Source organism: Podarcis liolepis, assembly GCF_965112155.1.
Source record: "Podarcis liolepis genome assembly, chromosome: 7".
Classification (NCBI taxonomy): domain Eukaryota; kingdom Metazoa; phylum Chordata; class Lepidosauria; order Squamata; family Lacertidae; genus Podarcis; species Podarcis liolepis.
In genome coordinates this window covers 20,857,563-20,880,108 of record NC_139561.1, presented here as the reverse complement: position 1 = coordinate 20,880,108, position 22,546 = coordinate 20,857,563, and the positions used below count along the sequence as shown (strand labels likewise).

General features: G+C 46.4%; 1 protein-coding gene and 1 long non-coding RNA gene across 3 annotated transcripts in view; one reads left to right on the top strand and one right to left on the bottom strand.

Annotated features, from left to right (window-relative positions):
* Window positions 1-22,546, bottom strand: part of LOC310711466 — a 129,717-nt gene that overhangs the window by 88,001 nt on the left and 19,170 nt on the right. The gene's annotated exons all lie outside the window — the stretch shown is intronic.
* On the top strand, window positions 2,788-6,466 carry HES4 (hes family bHLH transcription factor 4). Of its 2 annotated transcripts, none has more exons than XM_083514038.1 (4): window positions 2,788-3,282; window positions 3,966-4,061; window positions 4,375-4,462; window positions 5,370-6,466. In XM_083514038.1, exons 1-4 carry the CDS (start codon window positions 3,175-3,177, stop codon window positions 5,948-5,950), a joined length of 873 nt encoding a protein of 290 aa, XP_083370164.1. In that variant the 5' UTR covers window positions 2,788-3,174; the 3' UTR covers window positions 5,951-6,466. The 2 variants fall into 2 exon arrangements, with proteins under 2 accessions (XP_083370164.1, XP_083370163.1); XM_083514037.1 differs by having other exon boundaries at window positions 5,367-6,466.

Below are 22,546 nucleotides of genomic sequence, written 5' to 3'. Positions count from 1 at the left end.
TTGGCAGTAGTCGCAGAACACAATCCTGCTCCCTCCACCAACACATAAAAAGTGTTCTTGTAAATACCGCCATGTGCCAGGTAATAGTTTTAAGAACACTGGGATATAAGAACTACTTTTTTAAAATAATAATGCGGCAAACATGCAACAGAATTTTATTTCTGTAACTTGAAAGCCTGGGTAGAAAATAAGTGTTTTATCTTCTATATCAAGCCCACAAGGTTGCCATACATACGATTCCTCTTCCCACCCCATCCCTTTTTCATTATGTGTGGCATCTGTGAGCAGCTACTGTGTTTTGTTACTGTGGTTTGTACAAGATAGATAGATGATAGATAGATAGGTAGATAGATAGATAGATAGATAGATAGATAGATAGATAGATAGATGATACATCCTAACACCCTAAAAATAAAGTATATGCTGGAGCAACAAAGATCCGGAAAACTGCTCCAAATCTTGACAACAGTCAACACACATATAGTAGGACAGAGAGCAAGCCCTGTTGAGAGACTGCATATTCTCTCTTGAACGGGAAGCTAAACAACACTAATGAGAGAGAGAGAGAGAGAGAGAGAGAGAGAGAGAGAGAGAGAGAGGAGGGAGGCGTGGTTTTCCCATGAACTGCTTTCCCTCCACTCGATTGCACAGTAGGACTTTTTTTTTCTGGAGTCTTTCCTCCTCCTTCAACCCCCCCTCCCTCTTCCCAGTATGAGAGAGCGTGTATTATGTGCTAGTGTGTGCGTGCGTGCGCACGGTGCAGGAAGCCAGAAGCCCTTTGGCACGTGCTCCCGTGGGCGAGGCAGGAGGAAAGGAAAAGGAGAGCAGGAAGGGCTTGCGCGAGCGAGCCAGTGAGCGCGCGCGCGCGCCCCAATTTGGCTTGCCGGGGAGCCGGGTGGAGGCACGAGAACAGCTGGCGGCTGCTTTAGCCGCTGGGTCCGGGAATGGGGGTGGGGAGGGAGAGACTCTTGATTGACAGCTCCGGGAGTTGCCAGCCAATAAGAGGCAGCTTGGCTCGCAGCCTTTCATCCATTGGCTGCCTGCCTGGCAGGGCTTCGCGTGCCGGACCAGCTGCTGCTGTGGCTTGCTTCATTTTTTTTTATTCCCCCCACCCCACCCGCTCGTTTCCCTCCCTTGCTGCTGGAAAGAGAGTGGTTTCTTTTCTTTCATTTGCAACAGCTGGAGGGAGATGTGGGCAAGGTTTTGTCTGGAAGCAGCGGTGGGTTTTTAAATCGTGCATTTAAAAACTATGCAGGTTCTTTTCCCCCCTTCTCTCCTTTCCTGCATGATTTGGTCGCTTTACTGTTGCGCCTTATGGAAAATATGAGTGAGGTAGCAATTTTCTAATGCAAATAATATATAAAAGTATGCAGAGATAACGGGATTCCAGCTGGAGGCCAAGTACTTGAAGGTTTATTCTTTTAAAAGGGGTCTAGTTGGTGGATTTTGGGTTAAGACTGCAATCCTAGTACACACACTGTATCTAAGAGTAAGTCCAATTCACCACAATGAGATTTACTTCTAGGAAGGTAATGCATAGGTTTGCACAGCGAGACAATTGGATGCATCCAGTGCTAGTCCTACTCAGAGTAGACCGATTGAAACTAACGAACCTACGTTAGCCATGTCTATTAATTTCAGTGGATCAAATTAGTTGGCAGCAACCCAGTGCTCAGTTAATTGCTCAATGCTTATATATCTTTTTCTGAAAAAGCAATCTTATTGATAAAAAAGCAGCAGTGCTGTATATGTAATATATATCCAACTGGATATCCAAATATTTGCAAATATGAATAACATCAAAGCAGGCTAAATTAAAAAGGGAGCGCACTATTTATCCACTCCATCCCCATCCAGCTGTATCTAAACAAGAACCACCCTAGCGAAAAATAACAAAATGAAAAATGAGTACAAAATTTAGCATAGGGGATTAAGGCGGGGTTTTTTCCCTCTTTAAGGAAATTGCAAAAGCAAAAGTCGAGATGAGAATCGTTATCACAAAGGCCGTAACACATACATAGCAGCCCAGCTTTTTCTGAAATCCTCAGCATTTGCTTCTCCCTCGCCCCTTCAGTAACAGGGGCTGAGAGTTGTTGTTGTTTTTAATTCTACCCTCCTTCCCTTGCCATATGTAGCCTACAGCAACTGACCTCCTCAAATATCTGGCCTGAGAACTTTCTCCAGGATTTTGTACGCTGATGGGAAGCGGCTCCCCAAGGGCTTTCCAGGCAGGGGACATTCCCAGCCCTACCTGGAGATGCCGGAGGTTGAACCTGGCACCTTCCGCATGCCAAGCAGGTGCTCTGCCAGGGCCTTTCCCCGGGCTGCTGCTGCTGCTGTTGTGGAGTGTCCCTCCAAGCCTCTCTGCACCCCCACCCCCATTTTGCAAGGCAAAACTGGGATTGATACATTCCTGTCCTATTTAAGTTTGGGGTGTGTGTGTTGTATTATAGAAGCCTACCGACTTGCTGTACAGGTTGCCTTGCACACCTCTGTTTTTGAAGGGGGGGAGTGTTGCTGACCCCCCCCCCCAAACACACACACACACACCTTTGTTCCTTCCAAGCTGCTGGTTTCAATCCAGCCTTGGGAGATATTTTTTATATATATATTTGGAAGCTCAGCGCGTGACTGACAGCTCGCGGGGGCGTCCTCCAATCGGCGGCCCCGGCGGGGTGAGTCCCGTCTCCGATTGGCTGCCAGGAGTGTGGGAAAGAATGCGGAGAAGGTTTCACACGAATTGGGAGCTGCCGCCGGCTATAAAGGCGGAGGGGGAGTTTCCTCGGAGCCTGCCAAGCCAGCAGCGGCTCTGCAGCAGCACAAGCGCGGCGGAAGAGCGACTAGCCAGGCGCGCAGGCAGCCGCGCGCTACGTCTCCCCTTCGCCGCGCGCGCGTTGACGCCTGATTGCAAACACAGACTTTACTCGACCCCCCGCCATCCTTTTCCTTGGTCTTTTGGCCAGCAAACTCTTAAGCTGGGATAAGTAACCACTGCACCGACAGCAGCAACCTTAAATACATTGGCTACCAACATCGGATGTACAGTTTTGTTTTGCTTTTTAAAAACAGTTGATCCAGTCTCCCGCCCCTACTGTAATACTTCCAGCGCTGTTTTGCGACGTCCCCCGATTTTTGTTTTTTTCATTTCTGCATTAAAATCAAGAAACTGCAAAAATGCCGGCTGATACTATGGAGAAGCCTACTGCCTCCCCGATTGCGGGTGCCCCGGCCAGTGCCAGCCAGACCCCCGATAAACCCAAGAGCGCCAGCGAACACAGAAAGGTAATTTCCCTCATCTTCTCCCCACCCCGCAAAAATATATTAATTTGGGATTTATTTTTTTTAAATGTAGCTTGCGTACATGTGTGTGACTGCGCAAATGGATCTCTCCTATCGGCATCCTTTAGCGAGTCTTACTTATTACTCCAAAGCTGTTTACGTACCCCGAATCTCCCCATAAAATGTGGGTGTTTAATCTGCTGGCGTTTTCTATATAGGACCATCTCCCAAATAAATTACCGTGTGCGTGAAATGCGCATGTGAATATGGTAGCAGCAGGCAAGTGATGTGTATGTTAGATTGGGGGAAGGGGGTGGATTAGCCTTGTGCCTTTGGGTCAGTGCCTTGACAGGTTTGAGTATTATATGGGGAGGGGTGGGGAACCATTTTAGGGCAAAGCTGTGGAACAAAAAATGGGAAGTTACGTTTGTTTACAGAGTTGTTGTGTTGGTATAAGGGGGGGGGCTTCTTGAGAAGGCTTGTAGTGGCTGGGGTGGGTGTACAATCTGAAAAGGGTCTCAAGTCGACCCAGCTACCTGGAGTAGCTTACTAAGTAACTAAAGCTATGCATGTTGCAGGTAGCAGTAGCATTCAAAGTTGTTATTGTGCTCGTATACAGGAAGAGAGATAAGAGCGCTTATCTGATGCCCACCTAAATTTCTACCACTTCTCTGTCTTCCCTTCAGTCTTCCAAACCAATCATGGAGAAACGACGCCGTGCCAGGATTAACGAAAGCTTGGGCCAGCTCAAGACTCTCATTCTGGATGCTCTGAAGAAAGATGTAAGTTTTGATTCAAGGGGGCAACAGATATATTTGGAGAGTTCCTTTTGGGGGCAGTGAACTGCATGTACCCGAGTTCTCTACCCCACCCTGGAAAGGACCCTTTTGATTCTAGTACTGACACTTAGCTACCTGGTTGACTTATGGCCATCATGGGAGGGGGAGAGATAAGCAAGAGGCGAATTGGTCCCAGATGGCCAGATGCAGCAAAGTTTTTGAGATATGGGGGAAGGGACTCCTTAGGTTATTCCTTGTTGCCTTGCCTCCCACAAATGGAATAAACTTGCTCATCATGCTTGTTTGCTTTCCACAGAGCTCCCGGCACTCAAAGCTGGAGAAAGCAGATATTCTGGAAATGACAGTAAAGCACCTGCGGAACCTGCAAAGGGCCCAGATGACAGGTGAGTGGCAACCTTCCTACCGGAAGATTTGGGTGGGCTGCAAATGGGGTGGGGGGTGGAGATGGGGATTTAATTCGGAACTCTTTGTATGTTTCTCTCTGACTCCTGGCTATCCTGCTTGACAACCTTCAATCTGATGCACGTAAAATAAAGCCTGGCGATTTGGCTGGCCTCCCTCCTTTCCTGACCCCTTTCCAGTTAATCTGCTTAGCACATTTGTACACATAGAAAGCGGCCTTATGCTGAGTCAGAGCACTGATCCCTATATCTCAGCACTGTCTACAAGGACAGGCAGCGTCTCTCCAAGCTTTCAGGCAGGAAATCCTTCCCAGCCCTACCTGAGGATGCCATTGAGGGCAGAGTTTGGGACCTTCTACACACAAAGCACACACACTAACTGTGGCCTATGGCCCTCCTTGGCCCACACACTGCCCTTGCCTCCAGGATATCTTATACCCCCTTTTTCTAAAAACAAAAACAACAAACCCTCACAGCAAACCTGTGAGGTAGGCAGATTGTCTGGGACCACCCAAATGTGTTTTGTGGCTCAGCAAGGATTTTGAACCCCTGCCCTTCCAGTCCTGTATTTCATCACACTCCCCTCCAGAAGGGATTTATCCAAAGCCACACAAGAAGCTTCATGACTGAGCACCATGAGGGGTTTGAACCCAGCTCTTCCGTCACCAAATCCAGGTTGAGATACCCTGACCTGCAATTCAGCCAATCCCCATAAGCTTAAATGCACAGATATAATTAGCTGTTGAGGAGCAATTTCGGAGCTGGCATGCAGCTGTTCACATAAGAGAGGAAAGGAAAGGAAGCTGCGTCTGCTGAACTCAAAAGGCTTTAAAAGATCCAAGCCGGCTAACCCTTCTTCTTCTTGTTTCTTTCCCCTTCTTTGCAGCAGCCCTGAGCGCTGATCCTACCGTCCTAGGCAAATACCGGGCAGGATTTAACGAGTGCATGAATGAAGTGACTCGCTTCCTCTCCACCTGTGAAGGAGTCAACACAGATGTCCGTGGCCGGCTGCTGGGCCACCTCTCCACCTGCCTGAGTCAGATCGTGGCCATGAATTACCCTGCGCCCCCACCACCCCCACCACCTCCAGCCGCAAGTGGACAGCCTGCCCATCTGGCTCAACCTCTGCATGTCCAGTTGCCAGGACCTGCTGGAGGACCTGGGGGGATGCCAGTGCCTTGCAAACTGAACCCTGCGGAAACCTTGTCTCCGAAGGTCTACGGGGGCTTTCAGCTGGTGCCGGCAACTGAGGGCCAGTTTGCTTTCCTCATCCCGAACCCCGCCTTCCCGCCTGGCTCGGGGCCAGTGATTCCTCTCTACGCCAACGCAAACATGCCAGTCTCTTCCGGCAGTTCGACAGCAACTCCTTCCGTCTCCCCAGTGCAGGGGCTCACATCCTTTGGGGGAAGCTTAGCGCCAGTCTCCCAAGCTGGTGGGGAGCGCAGTGAAGCTGTCTGGAGGCCTTGGTGATTCTCTCCTCTGAAAACAGACACCATCTTCTGCTCCCGCTTCCTACCCCCCACCCCTGCACAAAAGGACTTGAATTTGGTTCCGTTGTATGGAACCCGGACTTTGGTTTTTGTGTTAAATGCACCCCACCCCACAAACTCCTTATTTATTCATTTCCAAAGGTTGGGAATTCAGTTTGTATTCTTACTCTTTTTTTAATTAAAAAAATTGTTTATGTGAAATACTTTGGTTTGGTTCTGTTTTTTAAAAAGGAAAAGTCTTACAGCACAATCCTATGTGTTCCTACTTTTTAAAAAGAAAAATGTAAAGTCCCATTGATTTCAGAGGGGCTTGCTTCCCAGGAAACTGGGTATAGGATTACAGCATTAGTTCTGTATCAAATATTCCCATACTATGCCAAAGCTTCTTTCTTTTTTTGTGAGTCTGTATGCCTGATGTTTTGGTTTGTTTGTTTTTTTAAAAAATAAAATATGTCGGAAAGTATTTGTACAAATAAAAACTTTCTTAAACTAGAAATGTTGGTGTGTTGTCTGGCAAAGGCTGGGGGTGAAGGTGGGATCAGCTTTCTAAAGAGTCCTTCCATCTCAAGCAAGGAAGAATTAAGGCCTCTTCAGAAGTCCTTTTTATTGTGCATTCATGATAATAGCATGGCAGTTTCACACTATCCCACTTTCAGTACTGGGTGGACACTCGGCTTTGTTATCAATCAACACCTATCCCATAACTTCCTGCTGAGATCTGGTAACTTTATATCAACAAGTGATGATGGTGGGTTTATCCAATTCCTGCTGCGTTATAGCACAAGAGTGTCCCTCCAGACAGCAATAATACTGTATCACTGGGGAAGCATCACAGAACAGCTAATGAAGTGGGATGGTGTCCACCATTAATCCTCCACTAACACACTATTATTGCATCTTTGACATGTTGCAGATTACTCCAGCAAATTTACAGTAGTCTGTGGGGGCCCTTTGCCTCCAGGTGTGCAGATAGGCAAGTGTCTCTGTATTGATTATGAAAAATACAATGGTGCTAGGAATCCTGGTCTCTTCCTTCCTGGCTTTGGATGTGCCACAAATACTATGTTGTTTGCATCTGTGTGTTCAGGCGTGTGGACAAGCAATTTTCCAACCCTGGGTCACTCATTTCAACACCATGGGCAAGTTTTAAAAGTGTGGGATAGAGGAAGGTTAAATAGGACTGCAATGTTTAATACAACCAACTGATCATCTGGGGATGCTTTCGGTTGACTAAAATGTAGCCCTAATTGATGAAGCAGTGGATCTTAAAAGTGTGTGTGTGTGTGTGAGAGAGAGAGAGAGAGAGAGAGAGAGAGAGAGAGAGAGAGAGAGAGAGAATGGCTGTGTCTCCAAAAATGATGCTTGCTGTGACATGCCTGCAAACAATATGTTTTGGGTTTTGGTTTTTTGCTTCAGAACTACTGTCTTTAGTCATACACATCAACTGAAGCCATGGGTGTAGCTAAGGAGGGGCAGGGGGCAGCTCCCCCCCCCCCCCCATCAAGAAAAACAATAGAAATACTTAACTGACCAATCACATCAGTTCCGCACCCTCCCCCAACAAAAGTCCTGCCCCCCCCCACAAAAATCCCGGCTACGCCCATGACTGAAGCCACAATCTTAAGAAAACTTAACTGGAAGAAAATCCCCAACAGAGTGAGGGTTGACCTCTGAATAAACATGCCCCAAACTGTGTGCTGCACATGTTATATGCTTTATATGCTTTTTGTTGTAATGGGGCAACAGCTGGAAGGGTGGAGGAACCCTATAAGCATACTCTTGCAAAGGCTTTGCATGCTAAATATTGCCTCCTATCTCCCCCCACCATTCTGGAAACGAGGTTTCAGAAAGTAAAATTATTCCTATTATGCAACAAAATATTTTGACAAACCAAACCTTATTTGCTCATGTTTTCTTTCCCACAATTTACAAAGGGTTCTGGCGTATTCCAATATATCCTTACGTAGGTTACATTGGTACCGCTCCGGCGGGAAGGTAAATGGCGTTTCCGTGCACTGCTCTGGTTCTCCAGAAGCGGCTGAGTCATGCTGGCCACATGACCCGGAAGCTGTACACCGGCTCCCTCGGCCGATAAAGCGAGATGAGCGCCGCAACCCCAGAGTCAGTCACGACTGGACCTAATGGTCAGGGGTCCCTTTACCTTTACCTTTAGGTTACATTGACAGTGATGTAGCCCTGGGGTAACAAGTCACATTGGGGAGTTGAATTTGCAACTTGGTCATCACCCTAACATGCTGTCTGCATTGGCTGTATCCAAGAAGACCCACTTCAACACCCACTTCAAATGTAAAGTGAACATGACAGGCCCAAAAGTTATTCTGCAGCTCAGATTTTCATCTGAGCTGGAAAAGAACCCAAGTCCTGCCTCCCACTTGTAAGTCTATGTGAACACCCACATCACCTTCGCTTCCACAGCAATTGGAATGGGCAGAAGGGAGGTTTCTCATTTCCCTTCCCCTCCCCAACACTTACAATGGGTGTATGCTGCATGCTAGATAAGGAAGCCAAACCTCCCTCCACTCAACCCTCACGAATTGGGCTGGAGAGGTTGGGTGAGTTGGTAGACAGGTAAGCGGGTGGCTGGGAGAGCGGTTTAGAGACTTGCCAGGGCAGGGCTGAGGCACATGTGGTTCTCCAGATTTTGGACTACAACTCCCATAATCCCTGGCCATCTGGCCATGGTGGCTGGGGCTGATGAGAAGGGAAGTCCAACAGCACCAGAAAGGCACTTGCAGTGTTAGGGCACTTGCAGGGAATGCCTGAGTCTGAATTTGGGCTCAGCAGTGGACCTGGAATTAAAAGCAATCTATTTTTCAAGTTTGGGGTGAAATAGTTTTGTTTTTCTGAGTCTGCCTCGGGGAGTTCTCCTCCTTAGTAATGAAGATTTTGGAACCAATTGCCCACCTTTTCCAGGTCTTGGACCTCTATCATAGTTTTCCTTGAGCTAGTTTACAGGAGTTTCTGTGGTAGTATTTGCAACAGGGGGAAAGATGTCATGTGTTTACAGCTCTGTTGGACCTTTGCCAGCCTTCTATGCTGGGAGCAGGGGGCAAACATGCAAGCCTTTCCCTGTGGTACAGCTTGGGGGCCCTGCATACCTCCGCCTACATCCTGCCTTTTCATGTGGCAAGGAAATTATGGGATGGTCTTTCTAAAGTCTGTTTTCCATGTTTCACGGGCAGGGGGTTGGGTGGAATCTCCTCTGAGAAGTCATTCTCTCTCTCTTTAGAACGAGCAGTTCTGGAGCACAAAACTGGGCACTGCACCCATCTGCCCTTTCCCCAGATGTGCAAGGACTGGATGTAGCTCTTTAGGGTTGAAAGGCAGGCCACAGAGGCACCGCCGTTGTCACTCCAAACGGCTGAGGTCTGGCATTTGGAAAAGAGCCCAGAAACTAAGCCCTGGACTAACTAATTCTTCTGTCTGCCTTCGTGGCTTATTCTGTAGCTGGCATTAAGCCAGCAATTTTATTTCCTTAAAAAGAGGTGCTGGGTGTGTTTTTTTAAACACACACACATCACGAGGCCATCACACCTTCTGACCCAGAAACTCTGATCCAGCTGAGCAGGAAGAAACTATGACTACTTTTTCTGCAGGAAGATTAAGATATGCAGCATTATTATTAGCCCAGGCATGTTCCTCTTTGACTGAGCTCTAGCACAAATTATATGTACGGTTGCCAAGTGGCTAGTGGGGGGTGGGGGGAAAGCCCTGATCCACTCTTGCCTCTTTACATAAATATTTGAGTCCCAGGACCAGGTTCACTCACTGGCATCTAAGGTAGAGCTGGGAAAGATACCTGCCTGAAACCCTGGAGAGTCACTGCCAGATAACATTGAACTAGTTGGATCAGACATCTGGCTCAGTATCAGACAGATCCTATATTCCTACAGGGGCTACTGCAGGGGTCAGAAAACTTTTTCAGCAGGGGGCTGGTCCACTGTCCCTCAGCCCTTGTGGGGGGTCGGATTATATTTTTTTGCGGGGGGGGGGGGAGGGGAATGAACGAATTCCTATGCCCCACAAATAACCCAGAGATGCATTTTAAATAAAAGGGCACATTCTACTCATATAAAAACACGCTGATTCCTGGACCGTCCGTGGGCCGGATTTAGAAGGCGATTGGGCCAGATCCGGCCCCCGGGCCTTAGTTTGCCTACCCATGGGCTAGTGCAAAAGCTGGCAACACTAGTGGCTATCTACCAGTTCTTCTGGCAGGGCTACTGTGCCTCTAACTAACACTTTTCTGACAGGTAGAAATTCAACAGGCAGAGTTCACTCTTCTTTTGTCCTCAGCAGAAAGCTGCAAGGGTGTAGGGAAATAATTAACTTGACATAATGGGCCCCACTACTTCAGACTGTAGGCGGCGGATATCTCTTCTGGATGTTTCTTCAGATGATTGTGGTGTGTGCATGTGTGTGCTTGTGTTTTAACTCTCTGCAAGGAAAAAGCTAGAACATCAGGAGACAGTTTCTGTCTCAGATATCTGCCTGTCATGCTGGTTTTCTGTTTGTAGCAATCAAGGTGGGCTGTTGCACTGATGGGGCAGTATTCAGCTGAGTTTTACTCAGAGGGGACCCACTGAAATTCATGTGCCTAACTTGGTCACATTCATTAATTGGTATCAGTGTGCCTACTCTGAGTAACTCTTAACTGAATACCACCTGCATTTCTCCCGCCACCCACCCACCTTCAGTTTTATCCAAAACAACCCTGTAAGGTAGCTTAGCCTAAGAGACACCAACTGAGCCTAAGATCACCGACTGAGCTTCATGGCTGTGTGGGAATTTGAACCTGAGACTCCTGAGTATTATCAACAGCTACTAGCAATGATAACTATGTTTTATATCCACTATTGAAGGCAGAATGCCTCTGAATATCAGTTGCTGGAAACCACAGGAAGGGTGAATGTTCTTGCACTTGAGTCCAGCTTTAGGGATTCCCACTAGGGCATCTAGGGCTGGCTACTGTTGGACAAAGACTTGGGAGATTCAGGGTTCAAATCCCCAAAACGCCACAAAGCTCACTGGGCGACCTCAGGCCAGTCATTCAGTCTCAGCCTCACAGTGTTGTTGTGAGGACAAAATATGGGAAGAGCAAAAAGAAGCTGTGTACAGTTCAGTCGGTAGAGCATGAGGCTATTGATCACCAGGGTTGCGGGTTTGAGCCCCATGTTGAATAAAAGATTCCTGCATTGTGGGGGGGGGCTATATGTGCCTTGGGGGTCCCTTCCAACTCTACAATTCTATGATTTCTAAGTATGTATGCCACCCTGAGCTCTTTGGAGGAGGAGAGCTGGGATTTAAATGTAATAAATATATACACACACACGTGTGTGTGTGTGTGTGTATATATATATATATATATATATATATATATATATATATATATATATGGAGGCGACACTAGCTGCACTGCTCCAACTTCTCTAGAAAAAGTATAGGATAAAACAGGGACATTTTTGTATTAAAAAGTTTAAAAATCATAATTCAGCCTTCAACCCAAATTTACATCTGCTGTCAGGAAACATACTTTGGTAGGAAGCTTTTTGGGGGCAAGGTGCACAGAAAGGGGGGGAGATGTTATACCCTATGTATTTTCTCTCATTTAAGGAGCTAGAGGGAAGCGGGAAAAGTTAGCCTCCCGCCTTACAGGAGAGCTGGGCAGTGAAGAGCCTTGGCCCTTTTGTCGAGAAGGGTAATTAAAAGGTATAAAAGGTCTCATTGAGTATGCAGCGGGCTCTTTTGCAAGGCCGAGAGTCTATTGAGATGCCTGGGAATGCAAGGCAGAAGGGTTAAATGTGCCTCTTTCCTCGCTTCCCACCCCCACCCAGCCACCCCCCTCCCCAGAAAGCCCGCTTTCTCATTGACAGGGTGAGATGGACTCTCATACTCAATAGTGTTGTAAATTCAATCGCCTGCCTTCACAATGCTCACCTCATAAAAGAGAATAATTCAGCCCTGTTCTTTTCCCCCCTCTCTTCTTCGTCTTCTCTATCAGCCTCCCCAACCCCCATCCCTGCCCAATTTCATCCTGGTGTGGCAGAGAGGGAAAAGAATGGAGGGAAAGATAATTTTTGCCACCCATTATGACACACACCAACACACACACACTGAGTGCACTAATCCCAGCCAAAGGTGAAGCAATTGCAGCAAGGCCTGGCTGCAGACGAATGAGACATTTAAAAATTGGCACTGATTAAGAAAGTCATACAACAAGGCATTTGTTCGGAGGTAAGGGGGAGGCAGGCGACAGGTGATGTGGCTGCCTGGAGTGGCAATTTGGCGGTGAGGATAATAAACAGCAACACTGTTTAGCCTTCGTACAGCACTTGAACATTTGAAGCAATTCCCATATGTTCAGCCAGGAATCCTTACAACAACCCTGTAAAGTAGGCCAGTACAGTATTATAGTTACTGTTGTTGACAGAGAGAAGCGAAGCATCATTTCTGGGGAAGGGGCTGACAGGTCACCTATGTTATGCCAACTTTACGCATAAGGGGGGGGGGCAGTAGATAGAGCTGATCTATGTTGCCAGAATCCTCAGAGGGATTTTCCTGCACACACACACACACACCCCTTTATGTGCCCTGCATCTGAGGTCAGGGTCGGGGAAAACAGCCCAGTGGGCCAGATGAGGAGACCTGGAGGGCCAAGTCTGACTGGAGAAATGAAGGTTCCACACCCATTTTATATCAGATTTGACAGGTTGAAAAGAGAGTCAGTGTGGCATAATGCTTAGAGTGTTTAACTATGACCTGGGAAACCAGGGTTCGAATCCCTACTCAGTCACCATTTCTTAGCCTAACTAATCTCCCTCACAGGATTGCTGTGAGGATGAAATGGGGAGGAGGAGAACCATTTACACCACCTTGAGCTCTTTGGAAAGCAAAGGTGGTATATAAATGTAAAATGCTGGAGCAAAGGTGTGTGTGTGCCTTCAGTCTTAGCCCAACTGATTAACCGAAGAAGGGCAACCTTAATCTGTGATTGATTCCTCTACAAGTTAAATCAATTCAAGTTTGTTGCCCTCAATTTTGGGTATATATACCATGCACCCTAGGAATGCCTAACTCAGACATTGGACATAACTGAGTACAAATCAGAGTGTGTTTGTCTACACAGACAAGGGATCCTGATTCTCGTGATCGGGGCACCTGGCTGTGCAGGTGTCTGGACTGCACAGAGAGCTCTTACACAAGAAGCAGAGCTCACAGGCAACAACTCTCAGGGAAAGAAGACCTTGCTTCAGTGGTTGTCACTAACAGCATTGTCACTGTGCCCCACTCCAGTCTGTACTCAGATATGCCTTAGCCATGAGAAACACAGGCTGCTGCAAGAGCAGAAACAAAAAAATAAATAAAAATTATGCAACTAAGTGAACGGGTTAACACAATCGTCTTTCTTAGGGTTGCTTTCGGAAGGGCAAAGTAACAGGGTTGCTGTCAATGTAAGGTGAAAGTCCAATGAAGTAAGGCTTACAATAGTCGATAATAATATCGATGATGATTTTGTTTGTCATATCTGGACTGGGAAAGGTAATGGCTAATCTTTGAGGTGTGTGCTACAAGTCCAAAGTTTATTGTGTGATGCGTATCAGACAGAACAGACCAAGGATAGTGGGCCTTGTTTTGTTAAGAAGATGATCACTTCTTAGTGCTCAGAAATGATCAGCAGGATTCATCAGTGGGTTGTATCTGACTCTGTTGGGTTGTGCCCAGTGCTAGTCCTACTCAGAGTAGACCCAGTGAAGTCAGTGAACATGTGTAACTTAGTTCCATTAATTACAATGGGTCTACCAGAGAAGAACTAAGTTGGAAGCTCACACAGTGCATAGTAGAATTCTGGAATTTCCTCCCACTCAGGAGGCAGTGATGGGTCACCAACTTGAATGGGTTTTAAAAGAGGTATGGACAAACCACAAAGCCTAGGGCTCGCTGATCAGAAGGTCGGCGGTTCGATTCCCCGCAACGGGGTGCACTCCCATTGCTCCTGCCAACCTAGCAGTTCGAAAGCACAAAGTGCAAGTAGATAAATAGGTACCGGCAGGAAGGTAAACGGTGCTTCCATGCGTTGCTCTGGTTCCCCAGAAGCGGCTTAGTCATGCTGGCCACATGACCCGGAAGCTGTACACCGGCTCCCTCAGCCTATAGAGCAAGATGAGCGCCATAACCCCAGAGTCGTCCGCAACTAATGGTCAGGGGTACCTTTACCTGTAAGGCTATCAATGGCTACTAGCCATGATTGCAAAACTAAGCAGGGTCTGGTATGGTTTCAAATTGGATAGGGTGTTGAGTGTGTTGAGAATCCTGCACTGCAGGGAGTTGGACTAGATGACCCTCGGTCCCTTCCAATTCTATAGCAATGCTTTGCCTCCGTAGTTGGAGGCAGCAGTGCTTCTGAATATCAGCTGCTGGAAGCTACCAGAGAGTGCTCTTGTGCTCAGGTCTTGCTTGTGGACTTCTCACAGGCCTTTGATTGACCACTGTAAGAACAGGATGCCATGGGCCTGATCCAGAAGGCTCTTCTTATGTTCTTATGCATGTAACCCATTTAATTTAATGGTCATGTTAGTAACTAATGGATACCACCCAATATCAGGACTGATGGCTGGGAATCCACAGAGAAAGACAGTCTCCAGGAGATGACTCCCTTGCTGGGAATCTCTCTTTGGCTTTTTCAATGCAATAACCATCAGCGTTTGTGAAAGGAGTTATCTTTTAGCTATTGGAAGGGGCAGAGAAAGAGAGAACATAGGAAGTGGGCACAAATATTCCTCAACTTAGTCATTTTGTTTCCAGCTCCCCCTTCCCAACAACAAGGGAAAGAAACCTATTTGCACTAATTGCTGTATATCAGTTTTGAAGGAGATGTTATCTCAAGGTCTCACACTAACCACAATGGCTTTGCTCTGTCTTCACTGCTGGAGACACTATGCCTCAGATTATCAGTTGCTGGGAATCACAACTGGCACCAAACTCTTGCTTGCAGGCTTCGCAGAGGCATCTGGTTAGCCACTGTGAGAACAGAGCAACGGACTAGGCCTGATCCAGTACTCCTATGATGTTTTTAAGCAAATGTGAGAGTTTACCTAGTACAATGTAATCGTAATATATACAATAGGCCAGTGTTCCCCAACCTTGGACCTCCAGCTGTTTTTGGACTACAATTCCCATCATCCTTGACCACTGGTCTTGCTAGCGAGGGATGATGGGAGTTGTAGTCCAAAAACAGCTAGCGACCCAAGGTTGGGGAACACTGCAATAGGCTTTTTATTTTACTTGTAATACAGAAGTCTTGTACAAGACTTCTAACCCTCTTAGCACAAGGCTCAGTAATTTTTCTTTTTTTAAAAAAAACTACCAAACAAAATGAAAATAGATATCCCAACCATGCCCAAAAGGCACAACCCTCCATTTTGCCCACTGTGAAGCATGTAACTGGCTGGATAAGGTTGGCAATGTTTGCTCTTGTGCAGTTTCAGGGATTTATTTATTTAAAGCTGTGCATGCATAGGTGCAGAAATACCTTTGTTAATGCCCAGAATGGGAAAAGGGTAGAGGAGGACCAGTGGGAGCAGTGATTGAGCGGCCACAAAAACACAGCCCAGATGCAGTTTTGCAAAGGTTTGCCCATTGTTGTAGGCAGCAAGCAGCAGAATAGCAATGAATGTTGTGATGTGGGGTGGGAAGGAAAAATGTGATGTGGAGTGGGAAGGAAAAATGAAAATAAACTTGCGGGGGGGGGGGTCAGATCTGAATGACCCATTTGCGATAATAACATCCTTGTCTGGAAGCAACCCAGAATCAATACGCTGAGGCACCTTTCAGTGGTGCGCCAGGGTTCTTTTTACACTCACTTTCAGAACATCCTGGCTTTGGGAACATTTGAACCTTAGACTGCGTTATATACCATGTATTTAAAGCACATTCCCCAACCAACCCACAGAATCTTGGGGACTGTACTTTGTGAGAGTGTCAGAATTGGAGTTGGGGCAAACTAGAAAGTTCCCAGGTTCTTTTTTTGATGGAGGGGGTGTATGTACTTTAAATGCATGGTGTGTAACATAGCTGGTTCTAAGCCCAATACCACAGCTATATATCACCAAATTAAAATTAGAGTGACCAGCGGGAGGAGGCAGGGAGGGATCCGGAATCCTAACAGATCCGGCTTGCACCGGGGAAAGCAGCCTGCCAAGGGCCCGGGTCAGCTGTCGACTTGGCTGCCCTGGAGCGAGCGGTGCGCGCTGCTGGGCCGGCGGCCGCGCCGTCCCTCCGCCGCCCTGCCGCGCGCGCTGGCTGGAGGTCATGAGAATGGAGCGATCTCTCTTTCCTCTCCCTCTCTCAGCGGAGGCTCCAGCAGCCCGAGGCCGGGCGCGCCGCCAAGCAACCCAGAAAATCCCTCCTGGCTTGAGCTGCGTGCGGCGGCGGCTGCTGATGGCTGGCCGGCGGCCGCCCGCCTCTCGGCGAGCCAACTAGCGTTCAGCCGCCCACGCGGGGCCGGGCGGTGGCGCACGGAGCGAGGAGGGAAGGAGGGAGCGGCGCGCAGCCCTTCGCTGGCGCAATCGGCGGCCGGGTGGCCCTGCCTGGCCCCGCTGGGAGGAAGGAGGTGGGTGGGCCCGACGGGGCGGAGCGGCTGCCGAGCGAGCCAGGGAGCGTGAGAAGGAAGCGCTGGCCTTGGGCGCTACCGGTTAGGGTAGGGACAGCCCCGAAGGCCGATCCAGCTCGAGTGAGTCACGCTTCCCAAGGCTGCTGCTGCTGCTTGCAATCCCACTTCCCTGGCAGCCGGCCCCGTCGAGCTCCGTGGAGCTTTCTCTTGAGCAGGAGCGTGGCGTTGCGCGCGCGGCCGGCGGTCGCCAATGCAAGCCCTAAGGCAGGGAGAGGAGACCCATTGATGAGCTGGGGCATTAATTTCAGTGGGGCCACGTGGAGTAGGACTTAGTTGGATACCATTCTTATCTGCTTATGCTTATCTGGGAGCCTTCACTGATTCCCCCACCCTGGGCTTCGCCCTACATGTGCCCATTCCACCTCTGAGATCGATCGGCGGAATTGCCACATAATACCCCTAACCACATTTGTAAGGACATCATTGTTTCGTGCCACACACTTTGGAACTCCCTGCCTATTGAGATCTAGCAGGCACCTTCACTGTACTTTTTTCCCCTGCGCCTGCTAAAAACTTCCCTGTTTAGACAGGCCTATGTAGAAAGTTGAGGTAATTTTAATACGTTTTAGTATTTCAACTTTTGTAGGGTTGCAAGTTTTTTGTTGATTTTACTGTTTTATCTTTTCTAAATAGCTTTTGAGTTTGTTTGTTTGTTTGTTTGTTTTTGTTTTTTTACAATCAAGCCGTGTATAGGTAAAGGTAAAGGTACACCTGCCTGTACGGGCCAGTCTTGTCAGACTCTAGGGTTGTGCGCTCATCTCACTCTAGAGGCCGGGAGTCGGCGCTGTCTGCAGACACTTCCGGGTCACGTGGCCAGTGTGACATCGCTGCTCTGGCGAGCCTGCACCAGCGCAGCACATGGAACGCCGTTTACCTTCCCGCTATAAAGCGGTACCTATTTATCTACTTGCACTTTAAGGGTGCTTTCGAACTGCTAGGTGGGCAGGAGCTGGGACCGAAAGACGGGAGCTCACCCCGCCACGGGGATTTGAACCGCCGACCATACGATTGGCAAGTCCTAGGCACTGAGGTTTTACCCACAGCGCCACCCGCGTCCCGCGCAAGCAGTGTATAAATGTTACTAAATAAATAATAAAGAACCAAATCTTGCCTAAGAAACTTTTAACAAAAATCTTAAGAAATTTAAATTATGTTTTAAATATGTTTTTATTCTATTTTTTAATGCAGTGTTCGAAATGCCAAATGTTCTAGGCACATTTTGTGATGGGGAATTTCATTAGCGCAAGCAGTTTCGGAGCTCTGCGCCTAACATTTCAGATTGAAACTGCAGAGTGGAAGGAAAGGAGGGTCTTTTTCTGCCTCCTCACTTCCAGCTACTCTCTGTAGACTGGAGAAGTGACCCTCTTAAGAATATTAGGGGGGTCGGCAGGGGAAGGAGTAGACCATGTGAAAAATGAACATAATATTTTAGATGCAGTTCATTCATTTTCAGCTCTGTATTCTTGTTATAAAAAAGCATGCCCAGACATTCTGTTGTGCCCATAACCTACATTTAAGGTGCCATTTAGCTCCTAGCTTTCATATCTCAGTTTCTAACACTGTTTTAATGGCATTGTTTTATCCTTGATGTTTGCCATCCTGGGCTACTAGTCACAATGACCTTACTCTTCCACCACAGCTGGAGGCAGGTTCCCCACAAGCATCTTGGTGGCCACTGTGAGGACAGAACGCTAAACTAGATGGGCCGTTTCTATGTCTGCTTATAAGGGTTTTAGTCTTGTTTTAAATGTATTAGTTTTTGTGTTTTTAACTGTTTTATATTATCTCATGTGTAAATTTCTTAGAGTTGTTGAAAGGGTGATCAGTAAATCAAAGATAATTATAAAATAGTAATGATCAAATATTCCCACTTCTGCACTTCTTTCTGCCCCCATTTTGGCTGGTTCCTTAGACACTGGAAGAGGTCCTGTAGCTGATTTTCCTTACTCCAATGCAACACAATTAATTTTTTTAAAATGGGAATAAAAAGCATCTTTCTATTTTTGCAGTGCCCTTTGGAAACAGGCCAGACTTGCATATCAGACTGGTACATCAGTGCTCTTCATTTCCTATCTTGAACCAATAACCTTATGTCTCCTGATAAAGAAGGAAAACCTTGAGTTGGCCTGATTTAATCAATCCACCCTTCTAGATTAGCTAAACAAGCTATGTTCACAGCGAATACTGTTTTTAAAAATCAGTATTTTTAGTATGCTCAAATGTGAACTATATACATTTTTTCTTACTAACTATGTAACTTCTATATAGATACTTTTAAAAATAGTTGTTTGTATTTGATTTAGTTTTATTAGATGTTGCTAAAATTATTTTGTTTTGATTCTCGTCATTATGTTTAATCAAAGTTGTTGCAGTAGTTGCAGTGTATGTATTTTGGGCATATGGTTTATCAAATCCTTTCATGAAGTTGCTTTTCTTGGATTGTTGTTTTTCTTGGATAATTGAGAAATGTTAGAAAAAATACAGTATCTCTTTCAAATAAAAAATTAGGTATAAATACGCATCTCTCACGTTGTCATTTGGGAAGCCATCTCACCATTTGCAGGCAGCTCAGTTCTAGCCATGCTGATTCAGGTAATTGTGATTTAATTAGGATTTCTCACCTCTGCATAAATAATAAATATTTTAGATTTGGACTGCTAATATTTTATAAATTTTTATGTCATTAAGCTCATTTATCATCTTTTCTGTAATTAAGTTCTACTAAGTAATGTACTTGCTATGTGCCTGAAGAAGCATCCTTGAAGTTTTCTGTGCGCTGATGCAAAGGGGGACTAACTCTCTCTCTTAATGTGGCAGTTGTAGAGGAAACTTGAGGTGAAAAACATGAACTGTCAGGCTCAGTGACTGCTGCATAGAAATCATGCTGGGATGTTCCCTCTGAACAGAGCATAACATGGCTTAGGCCCAAGCTATCTGAAAGACCATATTCCCTCATATGAACCTGCCTGGGTTTTGAGATCTTCAGGGTAGCCTTTCTCACGGTTCTGACACCCTCCCAGGCACATTTGGTGAGGCTGCAGGAAAGGGCCTTCTCAGGAGCTGCTCCCAGATTCTGGAACTGCCTCCCTGGAGAAGCTAGCCAGGCTCCCTCCTTGTTGTCCTTCTGCCGGCAGGTGAAGACCTTCTTGTTCCAATAGGCTTTTGGGGAATTGACTGCTTTTAATGAAAGGGCAGGTGCTGTTTTTATTGTAATTATTTGGATGTTTTAAACAGATTGTATATATGTATATAGTTTTTATTCTATTAATGTTGAATTGTTTTTAAAAAATATTGTTTTTTCCATGTTTTTAGTGATTCTTTTTTAACTGTAAGTTGTCTCGAGTCCCATTAGGGAAAAAGGCAGCATATAAATAAATATACTACCATTATTATTATTATTATTATTATTACTACTACTACTACTACTAATATTATTATTATTGTCACAATAATCCCTGCTCAGTGTACACCCATTAAATTTAACAAACATGACTAACTAAGGTCCATCGATTCCAGGGGGCCTATTCTGAGCAGAACTTAGTTCGATAAAGCCTAACAACAGCAGTAGTTCAGTTGTTCACTACAAATGTTCATAAGGCTCCCCCCCCCATATAAACACACTTATAACTGAAGCACTGCCTGGGAATAAGCTCAATTGAACACAGCAGAAATGACTTCCAAGTAATTCATAGGATGCATAGGATTGGGTTATGCATCTGCAATCCAATGCACATTCACCGGCTAGGAGGCTAGAAGTATTTCTAGGTTGGCTTGAGATAGCTTTCAGAGTTAGGGGGTTAGGTAGAATCGTGTTTGAAGGGAGCATCAAGCAGCTGTTGGCCATCATATAACCTCCAGTTCAGAGCCAGTGGACCTGCAAGTACAAGCTAGTGGGCTCAGGCTTCTAGGTAGGGCTACTGCATTTCCACCCCACTTATTAGGGCATCTTGTTAGTCACTGTTGGCAACAAGATGCTGAAGGAAGTACACTGAATCTTGGCCCAGCTCAGTAAGACTCTTCGTTATATTCCAAGTGGCTGTAAGGCCCTATGCACACTTGTTTGGGAGTGTGCCCCATTGTGGGAATTTCAAGTCAATATATGTAGGGTTGGGGCTCTAAGAGGTGGAAGAAATTTGACCATGCTGAGCCAATAAAATACTTGCAAAATAAAACAAAAACCTCCCTTATTTGTGGCTTCCTTTGCACCTGGAACTAGACTTTGCAGCGGAACTAAGACTACCTTGCAGGACAACAAAGGGTCTATTTAGCCCATAGTTCTGTTCCCAGCAGCTCCTGGCCAGATGTTGTTAAGAAGCACCCAAGCACAAAGGGAACCCCTAGCTGCACTCTTGTTCTCAGCAGCTGGCTTTCAGGAGGTGTACTACCTCTGTAACAGCCACTGTAACTGCTGTGACATCCACTTGCTGTAACAGCCAGCATGGCCAATGGTCAGGGGTGATGGGAGCTGGTGTTCAATAGTGTCTGGAGGGCACCACATCTCCATTCCAACCCTTCCTGCATAGGAGGCTGCCTCATACAGAAGTCAGTTAGTCCATCTATCTCAGTATTGTCTACTGAATGGCTGGCAGTGACTCTCCAGGATTTCAGATGGTGGTCTCTCTCCTTGCCCTACCTGGAGATGTCAAGAATTGAACCTAGGACTTCCTGCATCCAAAGTATGTGCTCTACCTCTGTGCTACAGCCCTTCCCTCAAGATACAGGGACACAGGAAGCTGCTTTGTACTGAGTCAGACCACTGGTTCATCTAGCTCAGTGTGGTCCCTAGACTGATTGGTAGTACAGTGGTACCTCCGGTTACATACTTAATTCATTCCGGAGGTCCGTACTTAACCCGAAACTGTTCTTAACCTGAAGCACCACTTTAGCTAATGGGGCCTCCCGCTGCTGCCACTGCGCGATTTCTGTTCTCATCCTGAAGCAAAGTTCTTAACCTGAGGTACTATTTCTGGGTTATCGGAGTCTGTAACCTGAAGCGTATGTAACCTGAAGCATATGTAACCCGAGGTACCACTGTATTTGACCAGAATCTCAAGCAGGAGACCTTCCCAGCCCTACTTGTAAATCCAGGGACCACCTGCATGCTTAGCGGGAGCTCTACCACTGAGCTACAGCCTAGAATTCACCTCCAGATCTGATTGTTTTTAACACCTGAGCTGGAAGCAGGGCTCCAGGGTTTCAGATGGAATCTTTCTCAGTTGTACCTGGGTACGCTGCCAGGCAGATACTCTGCCACTGAGCTATGGCCCTTTTGCTTGTGTCAATGACTTTGTTCAAGTTTACTTATAGTCTACAGACCTTCGGATTCTAAAACCAAACATTTGATTCCGTACAATGAATGGGATAGTAACTAAAAAAGACAAGGAAGCACACTAACCGCCAATTTTTCATTCTAAATCTTTTTTAAGTAGGACAAAATCAAAACCAGTAACGCTTAACAATTCTGCAAAAGCTTCTTTTGAATCATCATAGTTGGGATTCAAATGCTGCAACAGATTCAGTTTACATGAGACTCAGGTTGTGTATCAATGACCAGAGAGTCTGTAAAGCACTCTAAAGGTCTTCATGGGAAAGGAACAATCAAGGGATCCATAAGTCCAGCTCCTTTATCCATATAAAAATTACAAAATATGGTAACAGTTCCTAAATATTCACTACCACAGGTGAAAACACAATTATCATAAGAAATACCATTAAATCTTTGAAAATAACTGAGGGAAGAACAAAGTCATGTTAGTGCAAACGCTTCCCTATATTTTGGGGCAAATAAGGACCTAAAGTAATTAAGCACAAGGTTCACTATCTTAGATGGGCTTTCAATGCAGATTAGACAAATCCATGGTGCAAAATAGGGTCACTTGGAAGTCC

What these genes read in the sequence shown, in the direction of transcription:
- HES4 (XM_083514037.1), top strand. Translation starts at nt 3,175, where the DNA reads ATGCCGGCTGATACTATGGAGAAGCCTACTGCCTCCCCGATTGCGGGT. An exon ending in GCGCCAGCGAACACAGAAAG is followed by an intron (nt 3,283 to 3,965) that starts GTAATTTCCCTC and finishes TCTTCCCTTCAG; the next exon opens with TCTTCCAAACCAATCATGGA. An exon ending in TGGATGCTCTGAAGAAAGAT is followed by an intron (nt 4,062 to 4,374) that starts GTAAGTTTTGAT and finishes TGCTTTCCACAG; the next exon opens with AGCTCCCGGCACTCAAAGCT.